Source organism: Antedon bifida, chromosome 4 (assembly GCF_963402885.1).
Source record: "Antedon bifida chromosome 4, ecAntBifi1.1, whole genome shotgun sequence".
NCBI classification, from domain to species: domain Eukaryota; kingdom Metazoa; phylum Echinodermata; class Crinoidea; order Comatulida; family Antedonidae; genus Antedon; species Antedon bifida.
In genome coordinates, this window is record NC_136229.1 from 28373545 (window position 1) to 28394450 (window position 20906).

Below are 20906 nucleotides of genomic sequence, written 5' to 3' on the forward strand. Positions count from 1 at the left end.
GTTCACATTCATATGGTGTCTATCCTGTGTGTATTCTCAAATGCATTTTCAAATTCCCATTTTTAAAAATTTCTTCCCACAATATTCACATTCATATGGTGTCTCTCCTGTGTGTATTATCAAATGCATTTTCAAATCCCCACTTTTCTAAATTTCTTCCCACAATGTTCACATTCATATGGTGTCTCTCCTGTGTGTATTCTCAAATGTGTTTTTAAATGCCCACTGTCATTGACATTCCCACAATGTTCACATTCATAGTATTTTGACTCTCAAGTGACGCAACATCAGATTGGTCGCTTGTGATTGGTCAAATTGCTTGCATTGCGCGTACGTCTTTGAATTGCAATCCTAGTTGCAATCATAAACAAATGAGTTATTTAACTTTAAAAATTCAAAACTTAGGTATGGCGCACCAATCTGTCATTTATTCGGAAATAAAGATATCTTAGTTTAAAACTAAGATATCTCTATTAATAGAGATATCTCTATTTAAAACTAAGATATCTTAGTTTTAAATAGAGATATCTTAGTTTTTAATAGAGATATTTTAGTTTTATATAGAGATATTTCTGTTAATAGAGATATCTCTATTAACAAAGATATCTCTATTGAAAACTAAGATATCTCTATTTAAAACTAAGATATCTTAGTTTTTAATAGAGATATTGAAAACTAAGATATTTTAGTTTTAAATAGAGATATCTTAGTTTTTAATAGAGATATCTTAGTTTCAAATAGAGATATCTCTGTTAATAGAGATATCTCTATTAATAGAGATATCTCTATTTAAAACTAAGATATCTCTATTTAAAACTAAGATGTCTCTATTTAAAACTAAGATATCTCTATTAAAAACTTAGATATCTCTATTGCTTGAATAAATGACAGCTTGGCGCGCTATACTGCTGAGTGGCCATTTGTTTTGTTGTGGAGCAGTTTCAAAATGACGTCATAACTTACTCCGTCTGGTTGTTAAATCGACCACAGTCGCGATACATGCGCAGATTAAACTGTTGTATAACTTATAACTTCCTTTCCGTTCTGATGCGTAAGCTCATTAATTCGAACTACGACACGAGAGTCTTAAGAAGTTTCTGCTTTATAAATTCTTTTTTTTCTAAAGTTAACTAAAATGATGTTAGAGTTAGTGATTTTGAATTAACAAGCATAATATTGAAGCGTGTCATCCGCATTGAACCTTGCTGCATGCTTGAGTGAATTTATATATTACTCCTTTTATGTAATATCATTGTTTCGTTAAACACGCCGGAGCATCCACTCTTCTAAAGGTAATCCTCTAAGTTCAATCAATCTGTACACTTTGGTGGTGAATACTGAAGGAAACAGACATCAAACATTCTTTACCCGACCAAGAGAACTTCATTTTGGTGATATTTATCATTTTTTAAGTTAACAGTAAGTCACATTTTGCATACTTCTTGACTTAATTACTTTAATTTAGTGTGAGGCGTTCTGTACTAAATCATAGTTTAGTTTTTGCATATAGTAGTTTGTTTTGTGACAGTGCAGATTTTCCAACACAGATGTTTAGTCCAAAGCTCATTAACTATTAGCTCATTAACTTAATTAATTCAATCTTATATTATAGTATATTGTTTGCAGTGTTTGTTTTGGTGTTATACATTGGTATTAACAAGACATCAATTTAATGCTATTACACTTTAAAACACGTTTTTTTTAACTGTCTGTCTGAATTATGTATTTGCCGAACTTTAAGCACAGACTTTTGAATTTATTTGATTATAACAGTTCACGATGACGTCACCCTTGTCTCTTGAAGGCACAATCCGATCATCGGAAACCCATTAAAATTATAACGATTTTAAATCCAACAAAATAAACCATTTATACTTTGCAATTTAAAGAAATATCGTATATTTTAACTTTCAAGTGAATAGATTAGTATTGTAACGTGGGTATTTGGTGTGTTTGTTATGTTTTACGGTACGTTACTTGAATATGGACAAGAACAACCACTAGTAATGTTAATAATACCTGTAGCTGGAGTAAATGAGAAATAGTAACATTTCTGTGGACCTGGTGGTCAGAGTGTTACAGTATTATAGTTAATGTATTAACAGAACATTAATTTATAGGCCTAAGTCTCGCTATTAGAATTTCCGTAGTATGTCCTCATCTCAAATAATACAGTAAGACGTCTGAAACGATGTTAGGTATTAGTGAACAATGGCCACTGCTTAGGCTATAATTCCTATTCTATAATCACACATAGAAAGCTCAGTTGATAACAAATAATAATCCCCATGGCTCTTTACCTATTATGAACTTTCTTTTGACTGTGTTGCTTTTTTAGTAACACAATACTGGTTTCCAAAATTGTTCAATTACAACTAAATTGAAAAACAGGCCCTTGTATTAAATGCTAAGAAGACAACATTTGATCTTTGGAACAAACCTGCAAACTTAAAAACCAGACAAAATTCGAAAATGAACAAATACTTCCGTAATAAAATATTATAATGGATCACCTCTGCTGACTTGATTGATTCATTCAAAGTTGAAGTTGTTGACGCTTGATCCTATATGCATTTGGTCAAAAAAGTTGTAGGCCTATATAATTTTTATAGTTAATTTCATCATTGAAACAGTGGCATTTGAAAGCATTATAATGAATGTACCACCGTAATCTGTCTTACATCATAATTGACTAAACATCTTAATTTATATGTACCGATTGCCATACATATTATATTGTACATACGGGATCCTATTCTACGTCATAATGATGGAGTCATAGTAGCAGACTATAAGGTGTTCGTTATGATTTTTTGTAATGTCTTTAACTTGCTATACTTCTTTCACGGATCACGATAGTACTGTCTTGTTGGAAAAAACAAAAGAAACAGAATATTGTTTGTAAATAATGTTTTCGGGACCAATGTATCGCATATATACGAAGAATGTCCAAACAATTTGTTCAGAAGTTAATAAAAGTTGTACGTTGTTGTTTGCACATGCAAGAGAAAAAAAAAGACAAATTAAAATGTAAAATCTCTAAATGGTGTATTTAATTATATGGTTTTGTATACTGTATACAGTTTATTCAATTCAATTTCAACGTGGTTATTAAAAAAATTCCTTAAATTCAATGAATGTTGAACTTTCCTCTATATATGTCTGTTAGTTAGTTTAAGTTCAAACAATCGGTAGGCCTACGGTCTATTGACTAAGAACAGGTCTCTCACCTTGCCTAAAAAGCTACATAAACATCGTCTGATTATAGTGAATAGTAGACGCATTAGTCATTAACAATAGAAGACTTCTTACCTAGATAAATAAATAGAAATACTTACTTGACAAAAAATGTGAATGGTTTGAATAAGTGTTATAAGACAATTATAATTCGTATATAATCTGACAACTATAGGCCTACCATGACTTCTTGCCTAGATACATTATAGAAATACTTTGGACAAAGAAATATGAATGGTTTGAAAATGTTTATAGCACAATTATTGTGCTTATATGGTTATTATAACCATTCGTATTTAATCTGACTAGATTATTGCAACTATACAATGACCCCTTGCCTATATATATTCACAGAAATACTTTGGACAAAAATCAAGAAATATGATTGGTTACAATTCGACGTATTTATTCTGGCTAGATTATTGACAACTATACAATGACTTCTTGCCTAGATATCAGCATGAAAGGAATACGTCCTCTTAGGCCTATATTGCTAGTTTCAAAATAAAGTTTCGCTATACCACCGAACTAATAATATAGAGCCTAAATGTTAGTCTATTTTAAACCTCTTAAAATGGAGTTTCTAGAAACACTCATGTCAGTGCATAGTTACCATTTGCACGATACATAATGACGGTGTCATGGGAGTTTTGCTCCTATTTTTCAACCATAACTGCCAACATAATAATACCAACAGTAAATTCCAAATGTGTTATGTAGAGAGTATGTTCTATCTTTTTTCGAATTTCTTTATTTATCACCTCATTTTCAATAGACACATACTGCTTCTATTTTCCTTAAATACTATAGTATTTCCCTTAAGTCAATAAATACAATTGAATGATTTCTCTTAAGTGGGTATTCACAGTAAAGGTAAATATAGCCAGAGAATTCTATTTGTTCTGAACCAACCATTAGCATGACTTTGTCAAATCTTGGTTTGCAAATCCAAATTTTACTACTGTTTAGAGACGTTTGTAGTGTCTGTCTACACATTTCATTTATAATTAATTTTCATTTATAATGTACGGTGGCTGATTTCCGCCAAAGAAAAAAATTATTTTATAATAATACGGCGTTATAACGCCCTAATTATGGCGTTATAACGCCGTATTATGGCGTTATAACGCCGTAATTAGGGCGTTATAACGCCCTAATTTAGGGTTATAACGCCGTATTATTATAAAATAATTTTTTCTTTGGCGGAAATCAGCCACCGTACATTTGCATACAAAATGTACACATTATTGTGGGGTGGTGTGGCTGGCCAAATAGCAGGCCCTCGGTAAGATCAGGTTTAGGTGAGATGGATCCATCTCATTACTGTACTTGATGATGTGTATTAATATGTGCGTATTAGGCCTAATAGTTCCACGGGTTAAAGTGAAAGTTTTAAGAAAGTACCATCCCTTTTCCGAATTGTTGTGACGTAATTTTTCTTGGATTAAAAAATCTCGTAATTTTGTTTTTCAGTAAAAGGAGAAAAGTATGTCAAGCGAGTCAAAGCCAAAAACAGACAATCGCTACGCATCACTGAATGGAGGGATCGACGCGATTGAAGAGCCAAAATGTGGAATCGGACCTTTTACTCCCTCATGGCTTCAGTGCTTTGCAAATCCTAAAATATTTGTCTTAATACTGTTACCTACACTATTACTTATTATATCTGCTGTAACATATACCGGAGCTATTCTAACAACCATTGAAAAAGAGTTCCAAATCTCAAGTACGGAATCTGGCTTGCTAACAGTCATTAATGACATCACCGGTGTTGTAGTTATTGTATTCGTAGCGTTTTTAGGACATAACTCTCATAGGCCACGATGGCTCGGTACAGGCATCTTAATAGTTGGAATTGGAATGTTTATCTGTGCGTTTCCTCATTTTTCAAAAGATGTTTTTGATGTGACGACAATAAGTGGAGAGTTTGTAATTCCAGATTATTGTTTCATTCGAAATTTTGACCCGTCTAAATTACCACAGGGGTTTGATCCATCTAAAATACCAGGATTCGACCCATCAAAGATACCAGGAGGTTTTGACCCATCAAATATACCAGAAGGTTTTGACCCATCAAAGATACCAGAAGGTTTTGACCCATCAAAGATACCAGAAGGTTTTGACCCATCAAAGATACCAGGAGGGTTTGACCCATCAAAGATACCAGGTGGATTTGACCCATCTAAATCCTTTTCAAACAATACCAGAGGCAGTGCTTACCCAGGACCTGGAACAGGTGCTTATCCAGGGCCTGGAGCAGGTTCAGGAAGGAACTCGTCGATGCCGTTCTTTCCTGGAGGATTTCCATTTGCATCACATTTTTCGATTCCTTTATTTGGGGAAGATTGTGAAAATAAAGGGGTTGGCAGCACGATGTGGTTGATTATTGGACAAGTGTTGCAAGGCATCGGGGGTTCCTTTGTAATTCCACTTTCTTTTACATACTTGGACGACAGCCTACCGATACATCAAACAGTTTTCTATGCAGGTAAGACGATATGCACTAATAAATAATCCTTCATTATTATCTTTTTAATTAACTCTAAAAGCAGTGGAATAACATTTAAAAATAGATTGAAACAATAAATGGTCAACAACAATATCCTATGTTTAATTGGAATAAATTCTTTATTGTTTTACATTAAGAATGATATAACATTTTAAAAGGTTTTTTTTTTTATAGCTTTGATTCTGTTAGCCATAGCATTTGGGCCCGTCGTTGGCTACTTGTGTAGTGCATTATCATTATCTAAGTTCGTCGACTTCGACCGCATTGCTGCCGAAGACATCCCAGACCTTAGCCAGTATGATCCACGGTGGATTGGAGCTTGGTGGCTTGGCTACATCTTCATTGGTGCCGCTACCATCATCATGAGTATACCATTCTTCTTGTTTCCAAAGAGGATGCCATCAAGATTCAAGATATCTGATGACGAAAAAGAAGCTGATGTTGATACTACGTTCATACAAGCAATACGATCAAATCCAAGATCAGACAAAGGAGTTATAAATACCATCAAACGTAAGCTATGTTCTATAAAAGCAAATCGACGCTTTGTATGTCTTGGCGTTGAGCCATAACATTTGAAAACCATGCGACAATGGCGACAGCATATATAGTAATGTTAATAGAGTTTTTAGTATATTTCAGACACCTCCTTATGCTCTAACACATTTTTCTTGATGGCCACAGTATTCTTGCAGGCAATGAAACGTCTTATAATGAATCCGACATTGATGTCACTTTGTTTGGCTGGTTCAGCAGAACTTGCTATTTTGAGCATATTTATTGCTTTCATTATCAAGTACGTCATCACACAATTTGGCGTGACCCCCGTTACAGCAACGATTATCGTAGGTGAGTGCTTTAATTTATACATTTATTTGACTATAAGGAAGGAAAACGTTTGAGATGTGTATCACTGTTCAATTTTTTCTTGTAGGTTCGGTTATTGCTCCATGTAGTATGCTTGGAAATTTGTTCGCTGGTATATTCTGTCGCAAGTTTAAACTGGGTCCGAAAAAAGCATCGCTATTTGTACTTTGTTGTGTTTTTATTACCTTATGCGTGTTACCAGTACTAATGTTCGCAGGTTGTAATAACCCGGAATTTGCTGGGTTAACTACAAAGTATGGCGAAAAAGAAATGTCTGGCAATAATTCCGAAGTGTGAGTACAGTTTTAAATTCTCTCTTTTGTAACACTATGTATTACTTGATTACAGTTTTCACGTTTATGAAGTACAGTAATATTATACATTCAAAAATATATATTATTAACAGATATAAACCAAGTATGAGATCAGCCAGTGGTCCTAAGCTACCAAATCTTAACTCTGAATGTAACTCCGGATGTTCCTGCAGAGATAATATGTTCCTGCCCGTGTGTGGTTCTGATGGCATAACGTATGCTTCTGGTTGCCACGCTGGATGTTCTCAAAAGTCAAGCAGTGGTGAATTCAATCCATTTAGTTCAAATACGGTAAGTATTTTACTTTGCGATAATAGTGATGATGACTATGCAGAAATGAATGATTTTGCAGATTGAAGTTATATCCAACCAACACACAAGCTGTATCATGTCTACCGACAATAAACAGCATGCAGTATCGCGTCTTCAGACAGCAACCTTCAATTGGTTTGTCGTGACACTAATTCTGATGAGACCACATACTAAAAGAGAAAGATGATTTGATGTTAGAATGCAATCACAGTAGTTTGAGGAAGATAGTGTCTACATGCTAAAGATCGTGATGAGGAATATGATGGTGATGTTGATGATGGTACTGTGTAGTGCTGTTTGATTATGGTGCTGTTACCAACAGTGTTGATGGTGGTGATGATTCCAATAGCATGTTGAAGATAGTTTATTACTGTCTGTAGCGCTGACTCGTTTGTTGCTGATACGATTGTTAGTGGTGGTACCGTAGACGTTTGACTTGGTGTTGGTAACGACCGTTGCCAGTGTTGATATGATTCTGATAGTGATAATGATGACCAATTATTATATTAAAAGTGTTGTTGGTGAAGATGATATTTAAACTATTTTTGATTGTGAAGGAAGCGGACGAAGACTATTATGGCCGATATGTTTTAAATGACGTGTTAATGACGTTAAATGAAGTGTTTTAATCTTGATGAAGGTTCGGTTGCATTGAAATGGAAGACAAATAGGCCTACCCTACAAGTAACCCTACATTTTATTGTATTGTACTGTATTTGTATTCCCTCAGAACTACACTGGATGCACTTGTATCTCTGAAAGCGATTCTGACGACGGTTACGGACAAGCTGTTTCTGGAGTTTGCTCATTTGAATGTAATACACTGATAATATACACTGTTTTTACAGCAATACTGAGCATTCTAAATGCGATGAAGGGTAGCCCATTGGTTTCAATTATCTTAAGGTATGCATTACATCACTACACATTTCCCCAGTAACGAGTAAGACCTTCAAACTAAAAGCTTAAGTAAATAATCACAATATAATAATAATAATAATAATAATAATAATAATATAATAGTCACAAAATAATATTTCTTCGTCAATACCTCAAATACTTTTTGTTGTTGAAGTGAATATAAATTTTGAAATGTCTCTCTTTGCTCGGTTATTTTCTGTTTCACGTTTAGAACTTTCTACCCCAATGTAAGGTTAGGATGACATTCCAACGTCCTTAAAAATTGGCATATCAAACAATAAATTGCCAGTTGCATATAATGTTGCCTCAATACTAAATAGTTATCTTCATCTTTTGCAGGATTGTTGCAGACGAAGATCGTTCAGTGGCCATTGGTTTTCAGATGCTTTTGTCAAAAGTTATGGGTAATGACAAATATCTCTTGTTGAAAGTCATCGATCGATATCCTGCAGGCACAAACATCATCTGAAATCCATTTCAAATTTGTGGAGTCCAAAACCTGGCATGATCACACGACCTCAGAACATAATTAGCACTCACACTATAGTTAACTACAACATTCTTATAGTGAGCGCATACCAAAAAGCCAGTCTACTCTCATTTTGAAGTTTAGGCCCTACCAATCTACAACACTTAACAATGTAGCGTGACATTTATATGCATTACACACCTGCTTTTTTTTTCTCTCTTTCAGGCTATTTTCCTGCTCCATTATATTTTGGCGCTGTAATAAACTCGGCCTGTCTGCTTTGGCAGACAACATGCGGTGAAGAGGGCGCATGTTTGATGTATGACATCGAACAATATCGATACTCTTACTTTGGTCTTTTGATTGGACTAAAGGTGATATCGTTTATCATGTTCCTCATTATGTACAGCACTATCAAGCCCGAGGTAAGATAGCTTTCTTTCATTCAGTGTATGACTAAATGACATTTCTAAAATTACGTTTAGGGTTTCTATATAGAAAACCCTACTATATTAAAGGTGAACGGTGGGTTTGAGAATTGGACGGTGCACAACTTATGTTATGCAGGATGATTGTGTGGTACTTGTTGACAACAGACGAATTTGCTCTTTGCTTACGAGAGTCAGCTCTGATGGGAACCCTTATAAATCTACGCCCATCTTTTCCACAAGGCGTTCCCAAGTATATTACGACTTTCAGTCCCATAAGGAATTGCTATTTTAAACGTTCAAATTACCTATTCTGATTAGGATTGAGGTTTTGGAAATATCAAATATTTACACTGATTTTCCGTTTTACGGTAAAGGACATTGGGTACGGTATGGATATATTTATATTGTTGAATTACGACAAAACGTTTTCGAATTAATTCGATTTAGAGATCTTTGGTTCAGATTGATTCAAATTAGTTTTAACTTATTTTTGTACCAGCAGAACAATGACCAATATAAGACAGTAGAAGGAGAAGGCTGCTCATTACCCATGATGAAAGGAGACGGTACTCCTAAGCCCAAAGAAGGCAACGAAGACGAGATGAGTGTTTGAGGTCATATCATGCCTACTATAGAAGAGCTGTGACCTTCTCGTCGTCTACACTACCTAAGATAGTGTTTTTTCCATGAAATTTAATTACGGTCATCAATGCGAGCAACTAAAATTGACATTTTCTAAGCTGACAATTACAATTCCATTTTATTAACAACATTATCAAGAACTATTCTTGCCTAAAGATGAATCTTGTAGTTAACCAAGTTTGAAGTATGATAAATAATAAACGTTTTTGAGTCCAACGTTAGGCTTATAAATATTTTAATGATGTGCAAAAAGAACATTTCATCTTCCACCGAATAAAAATGTTTGTTCCATTGCACGAATAGTAGTTCATTTTTTGTTTTATAATAATAGATTTTTGTTTTTCAGTTTCATTGAATTTCAGCATTCTTATAATCAAAAGTATATTGATCGAAACGCCGAGAAATTCAACAGTTCTTTTCAGAACTAAATATACGTGGTTTCCCGCAAACTTTATATCTTTGACCTATTTCGTTGATATATTTTTCTGTAGTATTATTTTTATAATGCCATTATGCCAAGCAAAATAAATTTCCATTTTAAGTGGACCAATAACATTTCTTGAATATTAAATCTTTTGAATCTTGCTTATTGTATGCAATTGATTGTTTAAAAGATTGACTTAATGTAAAGCTCTGTCTACACTATCAAACTTTGTGACAAATGTGCCCATGAACACGATGATGTCATATTACTACCATTATTTGGGTACATCACATTTTTTTCAAATTACTTTGATAGTGTAGACTCATCGGACAGGACCTTCATGGTGGTTCAAATTTTTAAAATAAGATTATATTATGATGAATCGGCACTACACAGTTCTCAATTGTACGCACGCTCAACAGAGATCAAATTGATATGGTTATATTATATTATTGATATATAATATACTGTATAATATACATTATACTTATCGTAATTCTTCTATTTTAAGTTGTTTTCCAAACTCTGTACCATCCTCATGTTTTGCCGGCTATTATACATAATGACTCGGCACTACACAGTTCTTAAGTGTACGCACGCGCAACAGAGATCAAATTGATATGGTTATATCATATTTTTCATATATAATATACTGTATATACATTATACTTTTATCGTAATTCTTCTATTTTAAGTTGTTTTCCAAACTCTGGACCATTACGAAACAGTTGTTGTTATGGAGTACCACGAGGTGTAACAAGTTCAAATATATAAAAATATACATAATGAACGATGTCTACCGCATTCAACATTTCCGTATGCTTGAGTGAATCTATATATTGCTCCGATGTAATACAATTTTTCTTTAATAGCACGAAGCATCTACTACGCCAATGTTATCTCAGTTCAGTCAGTGCGCACTTTGGTGAACATCAGCTTTTTATCTGACACAGAGAACATCGTTTTCTATTAGTTAAACGTAAGTTACATTTTGCATACATCTAGGCCTAATTATTTAAACTAGTCTAGGTCTACTACGATCTAAATTTTACTGATTTGTTTTTGCATTGACATTTCTTTTCGTAGAATCTGTTTTGCAACCACAGGCATATCAAAAGTCAATAAACTTAAGAATATATATTATTCAAAATGTGTTTCAGCTGTTCATTTCTATATGCATTCACATTTTCGTTTCTCCTATTTTAGCTACTTTCACACTTTATATTAAACATAGGCCTATAGTGTTTTCCACCAGAAAAAAATTATTTATTAATGATTATTCATTTTGACCACTGGATCGGCAAACAACGTTACTTACCCAATAGAAACGTAATTTAAAGAAAAATAGTTAACCGAAAGTCCATGCAGGATTCTGGTTATATTGTTGATTTTTTTATTTTTATAAGCGAAATCTTTTTGCTTGTTTTTTCTTGTGAAAGTGAATAACTTTATTTAAACTACAAAGTGGCTTATTTTGTTAATATTAAAACCTTACCTACATGCTCTAGGATTGATTTACTTATAAATGTTTAATATATATAAATTTTAAATTCAACACAATGAAACCACTTTTGATGTAGGCCTACACTTATCGTATAATATTCCCGTCAAGTGAAAACAAGTATTATAAACAGACTTCACGTTTTTTTTAAATACAAATTTCGTTTAGTTTTGTCTAATCTCTATAGACAATAGTTGTTCTAATATTATGAACTTAAAGGCCACAGTTTTGTGTACTCTGCTCTTAAATGTACTTCATAGGACTAAGTGGTATTATGATTATATAATTAATCAAAGGAAAGAACTGAATTGAAACAGCGTTTCTACCTCCTGCCGGATCCTTTTAGGCCATTTTACTATTCGGCTCTTTTATCATTACGTCAGGCTCTTTTACCATATTGTTCGTTGTCCACCGTGTCGTGCGTTTCGTTTGCGATTCTTTTTACCATATTGTTCGATTAATTTATACATCATTTGGCTCTTTTTTTCCATTTCATACGACACTTTCATCATTTGGTACCTTTATATTCGGTCCTTTTATGTTCGGCACTTGAATAAAAATGTGGTTTAATATTGAACTTACCCAAGATGTATACCATGTTCAGACATACACTATTTTTTTAATTTTTTTTTTAATGTTTCATCTAAATAAGTTGATAAAAGATAATTTAATCAATACAAAAACCAGGAATGGCAGGGTGACGACAATAGTACAGTTATATTGATCAAATTATAATTAAACACAGATTTAGACAATTCATGGTTTAAATTGCAATGAGTGATCATTTTTAAAATATTAATCGTGTTCAATCAATCAACTTTTATTGCAACTTTGAAGTTGAATTAAACAGTAACACTTTCAATACAAAATGATTAAAATGTAAAACATTGCAAACATCAAATATTTAAGGACAAAAAAAGACAGACTCTCTAAAAAATTTGTTTTGAATATGCCATTTTAATGTCCCATAATAGTTATCCACTTTGACCAAAAATTGGATCAAAAAAATATATATTTATCTCAAAAACTGTAATTTAAAGCAAAAAATATTCAAAATTGGCTGCCAGCCCATGGGTTTTTGATTGAATTTAACCATTTGTTTTGTCATTTTATAAGTGAAAACACTATTTGTTTCCTTTTTTTTTCTATGGAAGTGATTAATTTTATAAAAACTACAAAATAACCTATTCAAAGTCTGATTTTCTTCATTTTTCATGTTTGGGGAGACAATACATCTCTAAGTAATTAAATTACTTATGCAAAATTATTATACACGATACTTTGAAACAACTCAATTCTCAATATGGTATAGATCTATTGAAAATAATTGGTTTCTGTAGTTTCTTGTCTACTGTCTACTAATATGCTCCTACATGGCTTACTGTCTGCCTGTCTGTCTCCTGACAGTTTAAACATTGCCTTTCAAATACGCTTTTCTCTGCATACCAGCTGTTTGCGTAAAAATTAAATTATTGATTGTTTTTTCTGTTGGTTACGCTTCTCTGCACATAATGTTTGCCATCATTCGAAGATGTTGTTGTCTACCGTATCGTGAAAAAACGTATGGTACTGTATCACTAAATCACCATTAATCACTTTTCCGTTAAATAAAATGATAAAGCCCAGTATGTTTTAATAATCATATGTGCATTCTTATTACCATTACATAATAAATTGCACTTTAAATGCATAATCAGTGATTTCCTATTATTGATGGATTGGAGAAACACATTTACTCAATTCGTGAGATGGTAGCCTACTATTATACTCCTAGCACATTCAAGTTTGTTATTTTGTTTTTCAGTAGAAAGACACAATTATGTCAAACGAATCCAAGCCAAAAACTGACGATCGTAACTCATCGTTGAATGGAGGAATCGACGGGAATGAAGATCCAAAGTGTGGTATTGGGCGATTTACTCCCTCATGGCTTCAGTGCTTTGCAAATCCTAAAATATTTGTCTTAATACTGTTACCAACACTAGTACTTATTATATCTGCTGTAACATATACCGGAGCTATTCTAACAACCATTGAAAAAGAGTTCCAAATCTCAAGTACGGAATCTGGCTTGCTAACAGTCATTAGTGACATTACAGGTGTCATATGTGTTGTATTTGTGGCGTTTTTAGGACATAACTCTCATAGGCCACGATGGCTCGGTACAGGAATCTTAATAGTTGGAATTGGACTATTCATCAGTGCTTTTCCTCATTTTTCAAAAGATGTTCTTGAAGTTACAACAATAAATGGAGAGTTTGAAATTCCAGATTATTGTTTCATTCGAAATGTTCTCCCGTCTAAAAGTCAAGATGGACTCGACCCATCAAGAATACCAGGAATTGAGCTACCTGCAAATGTATCGAACAAGACTGATAAACCTGACATAAATCTTTCATCAAACAATACCGGAGGCATTGATTATTCAAAACCTAAAACAGGTGCTTATCCAGGACCTGGGACAGCTGATTATTCAGAACCTGGAGCAACTGATTATCCAGGACCTGGAACAGCTGATTATTCAGGACCTGGAGCAACTGATTATCCAGGACATGGAACAGCTGATTATCCCGAATATCTAAAGAATGGAAGCAACACACCGATTCCTTTCTTTTCAAAAGCATCAAATGTTTCGAATCCGCCATTTGGAAAAGACTGTGAAAAGAAAGGATTTGGGAGCACACAGTGGTTGATTGTTGGACAAGTTTTGCAAGGCATTGGCTGGGCCATCATTGTTCCACTCACATTGACATACTTGGATGACAGCCTACCGGTTCATCAAACTGTTTTCTATGCAGGTAGGCCTAAACGCCATACACAAGCGGTTCTTAGTTTATCATTTACAATCGTTACACCCTCTTGAATCCTTGAGATTCTATTTTGTTTTCAAATAAAAAAACACAATGTTTTTTGTTCTTTTTGAAGTTTATAAAAGTAAAATATAAACACACTGAAAATACAAAAGAAATTTACATTTCCATACTGTATATGGAAATATCACATTTTGATTAACAGTTGTCTATATTATTTTACAGCTCTACTTATGCTTTCCATTGCATTCGGGCCCATCGTTGGCTACTTCTGTAGTGCGTTGACATTATCTATGTTCGTCGACTTTGACCGCGCTGCCGCCAAGGACATCCCAGACCTTAGCCAGCATGATCCACGCTGGATTGGAGCTTGGTGGCTTGGCTACATCTTCTTAGGTATCGCCATCATCCTCATGAGTATACCATTCTTCTTTTTTCCAAAGAAGATGCCATCAAGATTCAAGAAATCTGATGATAAAAAGGAAGATGATGTTGACACTACGTTCATAACAACACGGTCAAATCCAGTGTTAGAGAGAGGAGTTGTAAATACTATCACACGTAAGCTATGTCTTTATTTAAAACCAAATCCCACTATGTAGTCTTGTTGTTGAGTGATGACATCACAAATCATAGTGTGACAACATTATGGTAATGATGATTTTCCATCTATAAAGTTTATTATTTCACCAGATTCTGAAACTAGTCATTAGGTAGATCGTAACTGATTATTGATAGTCATCTCAGATACGAGTCTATGTCCTTTAATACAAGTGTTTATTTTGTTTATTTGTATTATATTACAAAAACTTCTCTGTGTTGTAACAATCTTTTTTATGGCCACAGGATTCTTACAGCTAATGAAACGTCTTATTATGAATCCGACATTGATGTCACTTTGTTTGGCTACCGTAGGAGAACTTGCTATTATGAGCATATTTGTCGCTTTCATTATCAAGTACGTCATCACACAATTCGGCGTGACCATCGTTACAGCAACGATTATTGTAGGTGAGTGGTCTAATTTATTAAACAATTCTTCACCGTTCACAAGATGCACAAGTCTTGTTGTTAGGTAATATTTTAAATGTTTACTGCTGAAAACTCAAATACAAATTCTGCGATAGAAACTCTGAAATCATCTTAGTGATGGCTTATCGGTCTGTAAGATACACGCATTATGTATATTGCTTGTTTATTTTTTTTCTTGCAGGTTCGGTGATTGCTCCATGCACTATGCTTGGACATTTGTTCGCCGGTATATTTTGTCGCAGGTTCAAACTGGGTCCGAAGAAAGCAACTCTATTTGTGCTTTGTTGTATTTTCATTACCTTATGCGTGTTACCAGTACTAATGTTCGTGGGTTGTAATAACCCGAAATTTGCTGGGTTAACAACAAATTATAACCAACGAGAAAATCATATTTCTAGTAATAACTCGTGAGTATACGATTAATGTATGTTTTTAAGCAGAGTAACGTTCCTTTGTTCATACTACAAACAATCGGTGCCATTGATACTGTAGCTTCGGCAACCACCCTGTTTCTACATTTCTATAGTTTAATTAAAAATATGTTATGCTCTGCTTTGTAATTTTTCAACCCATCCATGAGGAGTGATTAAATTACAATACAGCCACATTGTTACATTTTTGTTCTGTGATATGATATAATTAATAATTAAATAACATAGATCAAAATAACAAGCCTGGGTTATCTCCCCTTACAATTACTGTAGTGTAATTTTTGTAGTGTACATAAATCAGTATTAATAGATATCAACATATTAATAGATCAGCCAGTGGTCTTAAGCTACCAAACCTCAACTCTGAATGTAACTCCGGATGTTCCTGCATGGATAACATGTTCCTGCCCGTGTGTGGTTCTGATGGCATAACGTATGCTTCTGGTTGCCACGCTGGATGTTCTCAAAAGTCAAGTAGTGGTGCTGTAATGTTGGTAAGTGTGTTGACAGTGACTGACGACGACAATGACGATGATAAGTAGTAGCTGCAGAGGCAGTAATTCTGTCGAGTACGACAATGTGACAGTGGAAGTTGATAGTTATGTATACGGTAATTTGCGATGATAGTAATGACGACTATAACGGTTGACGGTACTGCGTGATGGTAATATCGGATTAGTGGTGATATTGGCAGAAAGAATGGTTTGTAGGCAGTGATGCTGATACTGACGTGATGGCGACGATGATTGCGATACTGTTGAAACTGACGAAGAGCCGATATATTTCTATTGACATGTGACGGATAAAGCTAATTGAAATGGAAAAGACGATTTAATACAATTAGCTTTAATTGACATTCCAATTCCTTCAGAACTATACTGGATGCACTTGCATCTCTGACCCCGATTCTGAAGACGGTTATGGACGAGCTGTTTCTGGAGCTTGTTCATTTCATTGTAATTCATTGATAATATACACCATTTTGACGGCTATACTGACATCTTTAACTGCAATGAAGGATAGCCCATTGATATCCATTATCTTAAGGTAGTACTAAAGTATTAGGGAAGGAATTTAAGGAACAATGAGTTTAGGGTTAATTGAGGTAAATAATATGAGCCATAACATAATGGTGTTTTTTTACTACTACTACTACTACTAAATATCTACTGAACTTTACATAACATAAATCTCTTTATTCATCTCATAAACAAACAAAACAAGCAAGGAGTAAAACATATTTTTAACGATGAAAGGGACCTCCAAGAAACCCCAAGGGGCTTGTGATAGGAGGCCCACTAAAATCTAGTTACATTAATTAAGATACCGTAAAAAGAATAAATAAATAAGTAAATAGACGAATAGACCATAAATTATAACAGGGGACGCGCATTATTAGGGAATACCATTGCCAGGACAACCAAAAACCAGATGAGGTTCGAAACAGAAGCAGAAAGGTTAAATGAACCCACATAGGCCTACATACTGTACATTACATTATACATACACATACATGCATGTAATCATGGCATAATATAGACATTAGCTTTGAATAAATTAATATAAATTAATAAAAGAAAGTTAATACTTCTTCCGCTTATGTGTAATTTTATTTTAATGCCTTCCACAATATAGACATTTCCAATAACACGTTGTCGTTGTATAATTTGAGTGCCTCGCTTCTAATAGTTTCGGCTCCTCCATCTTTTACAGGATTGTTGCAGACGAAGATCGTTCGGTGGCTATTGGTTTGCAGCAGCTTTTGACAAAAGTTATAGGTATATGCGTCGGGATCATTTAAGTTTACGCTTCCTTATTTGGCATGTTCGATAACTTGTTGCACCTACACGTCCTCATTTGAAATAATATTAACACGTTTTTTTTCTCTCCTAGGCTATTTTCCCGCTCCGATATATTTTGGCGCTGTAATCAACTCGGTGTGTCTACTTTGGCAGACAACATGCGGTGAGGAAGGCGCATGTTTGATGTATGACATCGAACAATATCGATACTCTTACTTTGGTCTTTTGATTGGACTAAAGGTGATATCGTTTATCATGTTCCTCATTATGTACATCACTATCAAACCCGTGGTAAGATAAACTGCGATTGTTTTTGTACAGAGATAACACAACATAAATGTAACATGCATTGCTTATTTGGAATTCAGTTTTAATTAAAAAATGTTTTTAAAAATTTTGTCCCAGCAGAACAGTGACCAATATAAAACAGTAGAACTAGAAGAACAAGGCTCCTCTTTACCCGTGCTGAATACAGACGGCACTGGTGTTTCACAAAAAGAAGTATAATATGGCATGGAAAAATAACTGTACTAGAGATGTTTTGTGTGCATGGAATCCTTTCCTGAATGATATTAATAACTTAAAAGAAATGTGATTTGTAGGCCTTTAAATATATATATATATATATATCATTTGAAATCACTGTAATTAAAAAATGATTATACTCGTGACGTGGTATTGTACTAATATACAAATTACAGTAAATAAATATCGAAATAATTGTTGAATCAACGTTAATGTGATATCATTTATGTAACATCTCAACTACAATGTCTTTTAGCTTTCGCGAATCTATTTCACGATTGAAAAAAAAACGTGCGAAGACCTCTTTTCTGATTGTTGAATCAATGTTAATGTGATATTATTTATGTAACATCTCAACTACAATGTCTTTTAGCTTTCGCGAATCTATTTCATGATTGAAAAAAACGTGCGAAGACCTCTTTTCTGATTCTGATGGAGACTTGATTTCGAAGCAAATTTTGATTTAGATACTATTACTTTCGATTTCAGGTTCTACATCATCCATAACAGTGGACTCTGCAGCCAATAGCTTAGCCAATAGCTTAGCCCTTTCATTTGCATACGTAGTCACTTTGTCTTGAAGACAGCGATTTCTTTGCTTTAATTGGCGACATTCACCTTTTAATGTTGCTAATTTATCCTCTAATTGGGCTCTAGAAAGGTGTATGTTTGGAGTTTTTGGTTTCAGTTGATCTCTGCCTGGAGCTCTGTAAGCGTTTCTTTTTGCAGCAAGGTCAGATCGGAACATTTTGCAAACCCTGCATCGTTTTGTATCCTTACTAACTAATAGTTCACATTTTTTATGCCTAATTGTGCAGTGCAAATGGCAATAAATGTCATTTTTTGTTATATTTATGGGAATTTGCCCGTCTGGTCCTTTCTTTTTTTCTACCACATCAGGAAAATCCTGATTCCCTGTGCATGTTCCTGCATTTTCAATCACATTACAGAGCTTTGAAAAGTCTTGTAAATTCAAAAAATCACCAAAATCTTCCCCCAACAAGCTTTTAGTTTGCATTGTGATACCTGCAACAATCAATGCCCATGAAAAATCTTTAAACACAGTTAGATTTATGCTGATATTATTACCATCTTTCGTCAGTTTAATAAAGTGTAGTTCATCTTCGTTTGGGAACGAAGGAATAAGATGAGAATTGACTGCCGCATTCTTAAAATCCTCTAGTGTGACAGGCACCACCTCAGTGACATTACAGAACTTGCATTCTGTATCTTGAAATGATACAACATGTATATTGCAGATTTTTTTAATGTTTCTATTGGAAAATTTTCTCCACCTTTTTAGCTTCAGTATGCAGCACTGGCAAATGTATGGTGGATGTACTCCGAGCACATCGAAAGTGACATTTATTTTCAGTGCAGATATAATTATATTTTCATATTTCTCTTTCAAATATGGCCGGAAACCTTCACGAATAGCACGTTTACAGCCACAAAGCCTACAAATCGGTTCTAAGCAAATGGAATGGTCCATGACATAGCCCAACCAAACCCCACCTACAGGTAAACAAAAGTAAATCAATAATATTACCTCAAAATTCTCAATCAACATATATATAGGTACAGTAGGCCTACTACTACTGTACTATTATAGACTATTATAAACTCAATAAGTAATCTAGTTAGTAGTACCTAATTCAAATTGTATAAATGTAAATAAACGACGAAAATGTAATAGGCCTAGGCCTAGTTAGTTTATTAGACAAATACAAAATAGCAATAACGCAATAAAACCAGATTGATTTCAAATGCCACGCGACCGATATAAAGCATATACTGTATAGGCCATGGAGGTTTATACCTCCATGTATAGGCCTAGCTAGCTCTATTCTAATTAATAATAAATATAGCTCAAATAAGGCTAGGCCTAGTGGTGGCGGGCCGGCATACAAATTCCGAAAGTTGGTTTTAATATTATTTATATTGCGACCAAAATAAAATGTACCGATATCCGCGTAAAACGATCGTCTCTGGTCTCTATCGTCTTAATTGTGGGGCCCGATCGTCTCACACTTTGGGTCCAATCGTCTTACAAAATGGGCTCGATCATCCGTGGTCCCGCTCGTCTGTTCCCGCCCGGCCCTTTTCGGTCATGTCACACACACCACCGCCGGTAAGGCTAGCCTAGGCCCTAGGCCCCAGAAAATGTTAACTGAGACTATTTTAAAAACAGTTTTATTTGCATCCCTTTTTATTAAAAATGAAAATAAGCCAATACTTACAATTTGTTGCAAATAAGTTCAAAGTAATAACCGGGTTTTGGTGTTTTTACAGTATATTCTAGCCGGCCTTTTACCACACTCTCTTTCTTTGCGCGCGAAAAACTGCGCGTTTAGTTTTAGTTGTTGTTAAATGTTTGGTGTTGTGTACTCCACTGCAGCGCTAGGCAAGATGATAGGATGGTTTTTAATTCCTTGAAGAAAAGTTAGGCCTTGTTTACTTATAGAGGTTCCAATAATATGGAAGAATAGATAGATGGTCACGTTTACTTTTCAAAATATCAATGGCAATGATTATGAAATTCAATGAAACTGAATTTAGTAGATAAGTTAAATTTAATCATGAACCTGAAATTCAATGAATTTAAAAGAGCCAAAACGAGTGGACGTCACAGAATAATTATGTCAGTGTAATAAAGGAAGTCCAAAAAAAAAATGCGAT

The 20906-nt window shown here is 34.2% G+C and overlaps 4 protein-coding genes across 6 annotated transcripts; 3 read left to right on the forward strand and 1 right to left on the reverse strand.

The window, feature by feature from the left end:
• The first annotated feature begins 1282 nt into the window (after positions 1-1282).
• On the forward strand, positions 1283-10216 carry LOC144839831 (solute carrier organic anion transporter family member 2A1-like). Of its 2 annotated transcripts, none has more exons than XM_078695367.1 (10): positions 1283-1419; positions 4711-5725; positions 5921-6259; positions 6431-6595; positions 6681-6906; positions 7020-7218; positions 7970-8145; positions 8500-8564; positions 8855-9054; positions 9560-10216. In XM_078695367.1, the coding sequence occupies exons 2-10, from the start codon at positions 4726-4728 to the stop codon at positions 9671-9673; spliced, it is 2484 nt and encodes an 827-aa protein (XP_078551493.1). In that variant the 5' UTR covers positions 1283-1419; positions 4711-4725; the 3' UTR covers positions 9674-10216. The 2 variants fall into 2 exon arrangements, with proteins under 2 accessions (XP_078551493.1, XP_078551495.1); XM_078695369.1 differs by having other exon boundaries at positions 9563-10216.
• Positions 7212-20573, reverse strand: LOC144839852 (uncharacterized). Of its 2 annotated transcripts, none has more exons than XR_013611794.1 (2): positions 20468-20573; positions 7212-7409 (listed from the first exon to the last, which is right to left on the reverse strand). XR_013611794.1 is itself a non-coding variant. In XM_078695414.1 (2 exons), exon 2 carries the CDS (start codon positions 19717-19719, stop codon positions 18691-18693), a length of 1029 nt encoding a protein of 342 aa, XP_078551540.1. In that variant the 5' UTR covers positions 19720-19742; positions 20468-20553; the 3' UTR covers positions 18401-18690. The 2 variants fall into 2 exon arrangements, 1 of the variants encoding a protein (XP_078551540.1); XM_078695414.1 differs by lacking the exon at positions 7212-7409 and adding an exon at positions 18401-19742 and having other exon boundaries at positions 20468-20553.
• On the forward strand, positions 13346-14490 carry LOC144839306 (uncharacterized). Its single transcript, XM_078694623.1, has one exon. The coding sequence runs from the start codon at positions 13447-13449 to the stop codon at positions 14488-14490; it is 1044 nt and encodes a 347-aa protein (XP_078550749.1). The 5' UTR covers positions 13346-13446.
• On the forward strand, positions 14340-18244 carry LOC144839845 (solute carrier organic anion transporter family member 5A1-like). Its single transcript, XM_078695401.1, has 9 exons — positions 14340-14425; positions 14663-14998; positions 15284-15448; positions 15651-15876; positions 16229-16394; positions 16772-16947; positions 17614-17678; positions 17794-17993; positions 18111-18244. Exons 2-9 carry the CDS (start codon positions 14671-14673, stop codon positions 18207-18209), a joined length of 1425 nt encoding a protein of 474 aa, XP_078551527.1. The 5' UTR covers positions 14340-14425; positions 14663-14670; the 3' UTR covers positions 18210-18244.
• Positions 20574-20906: the final 333 nt, after the last annotated feature.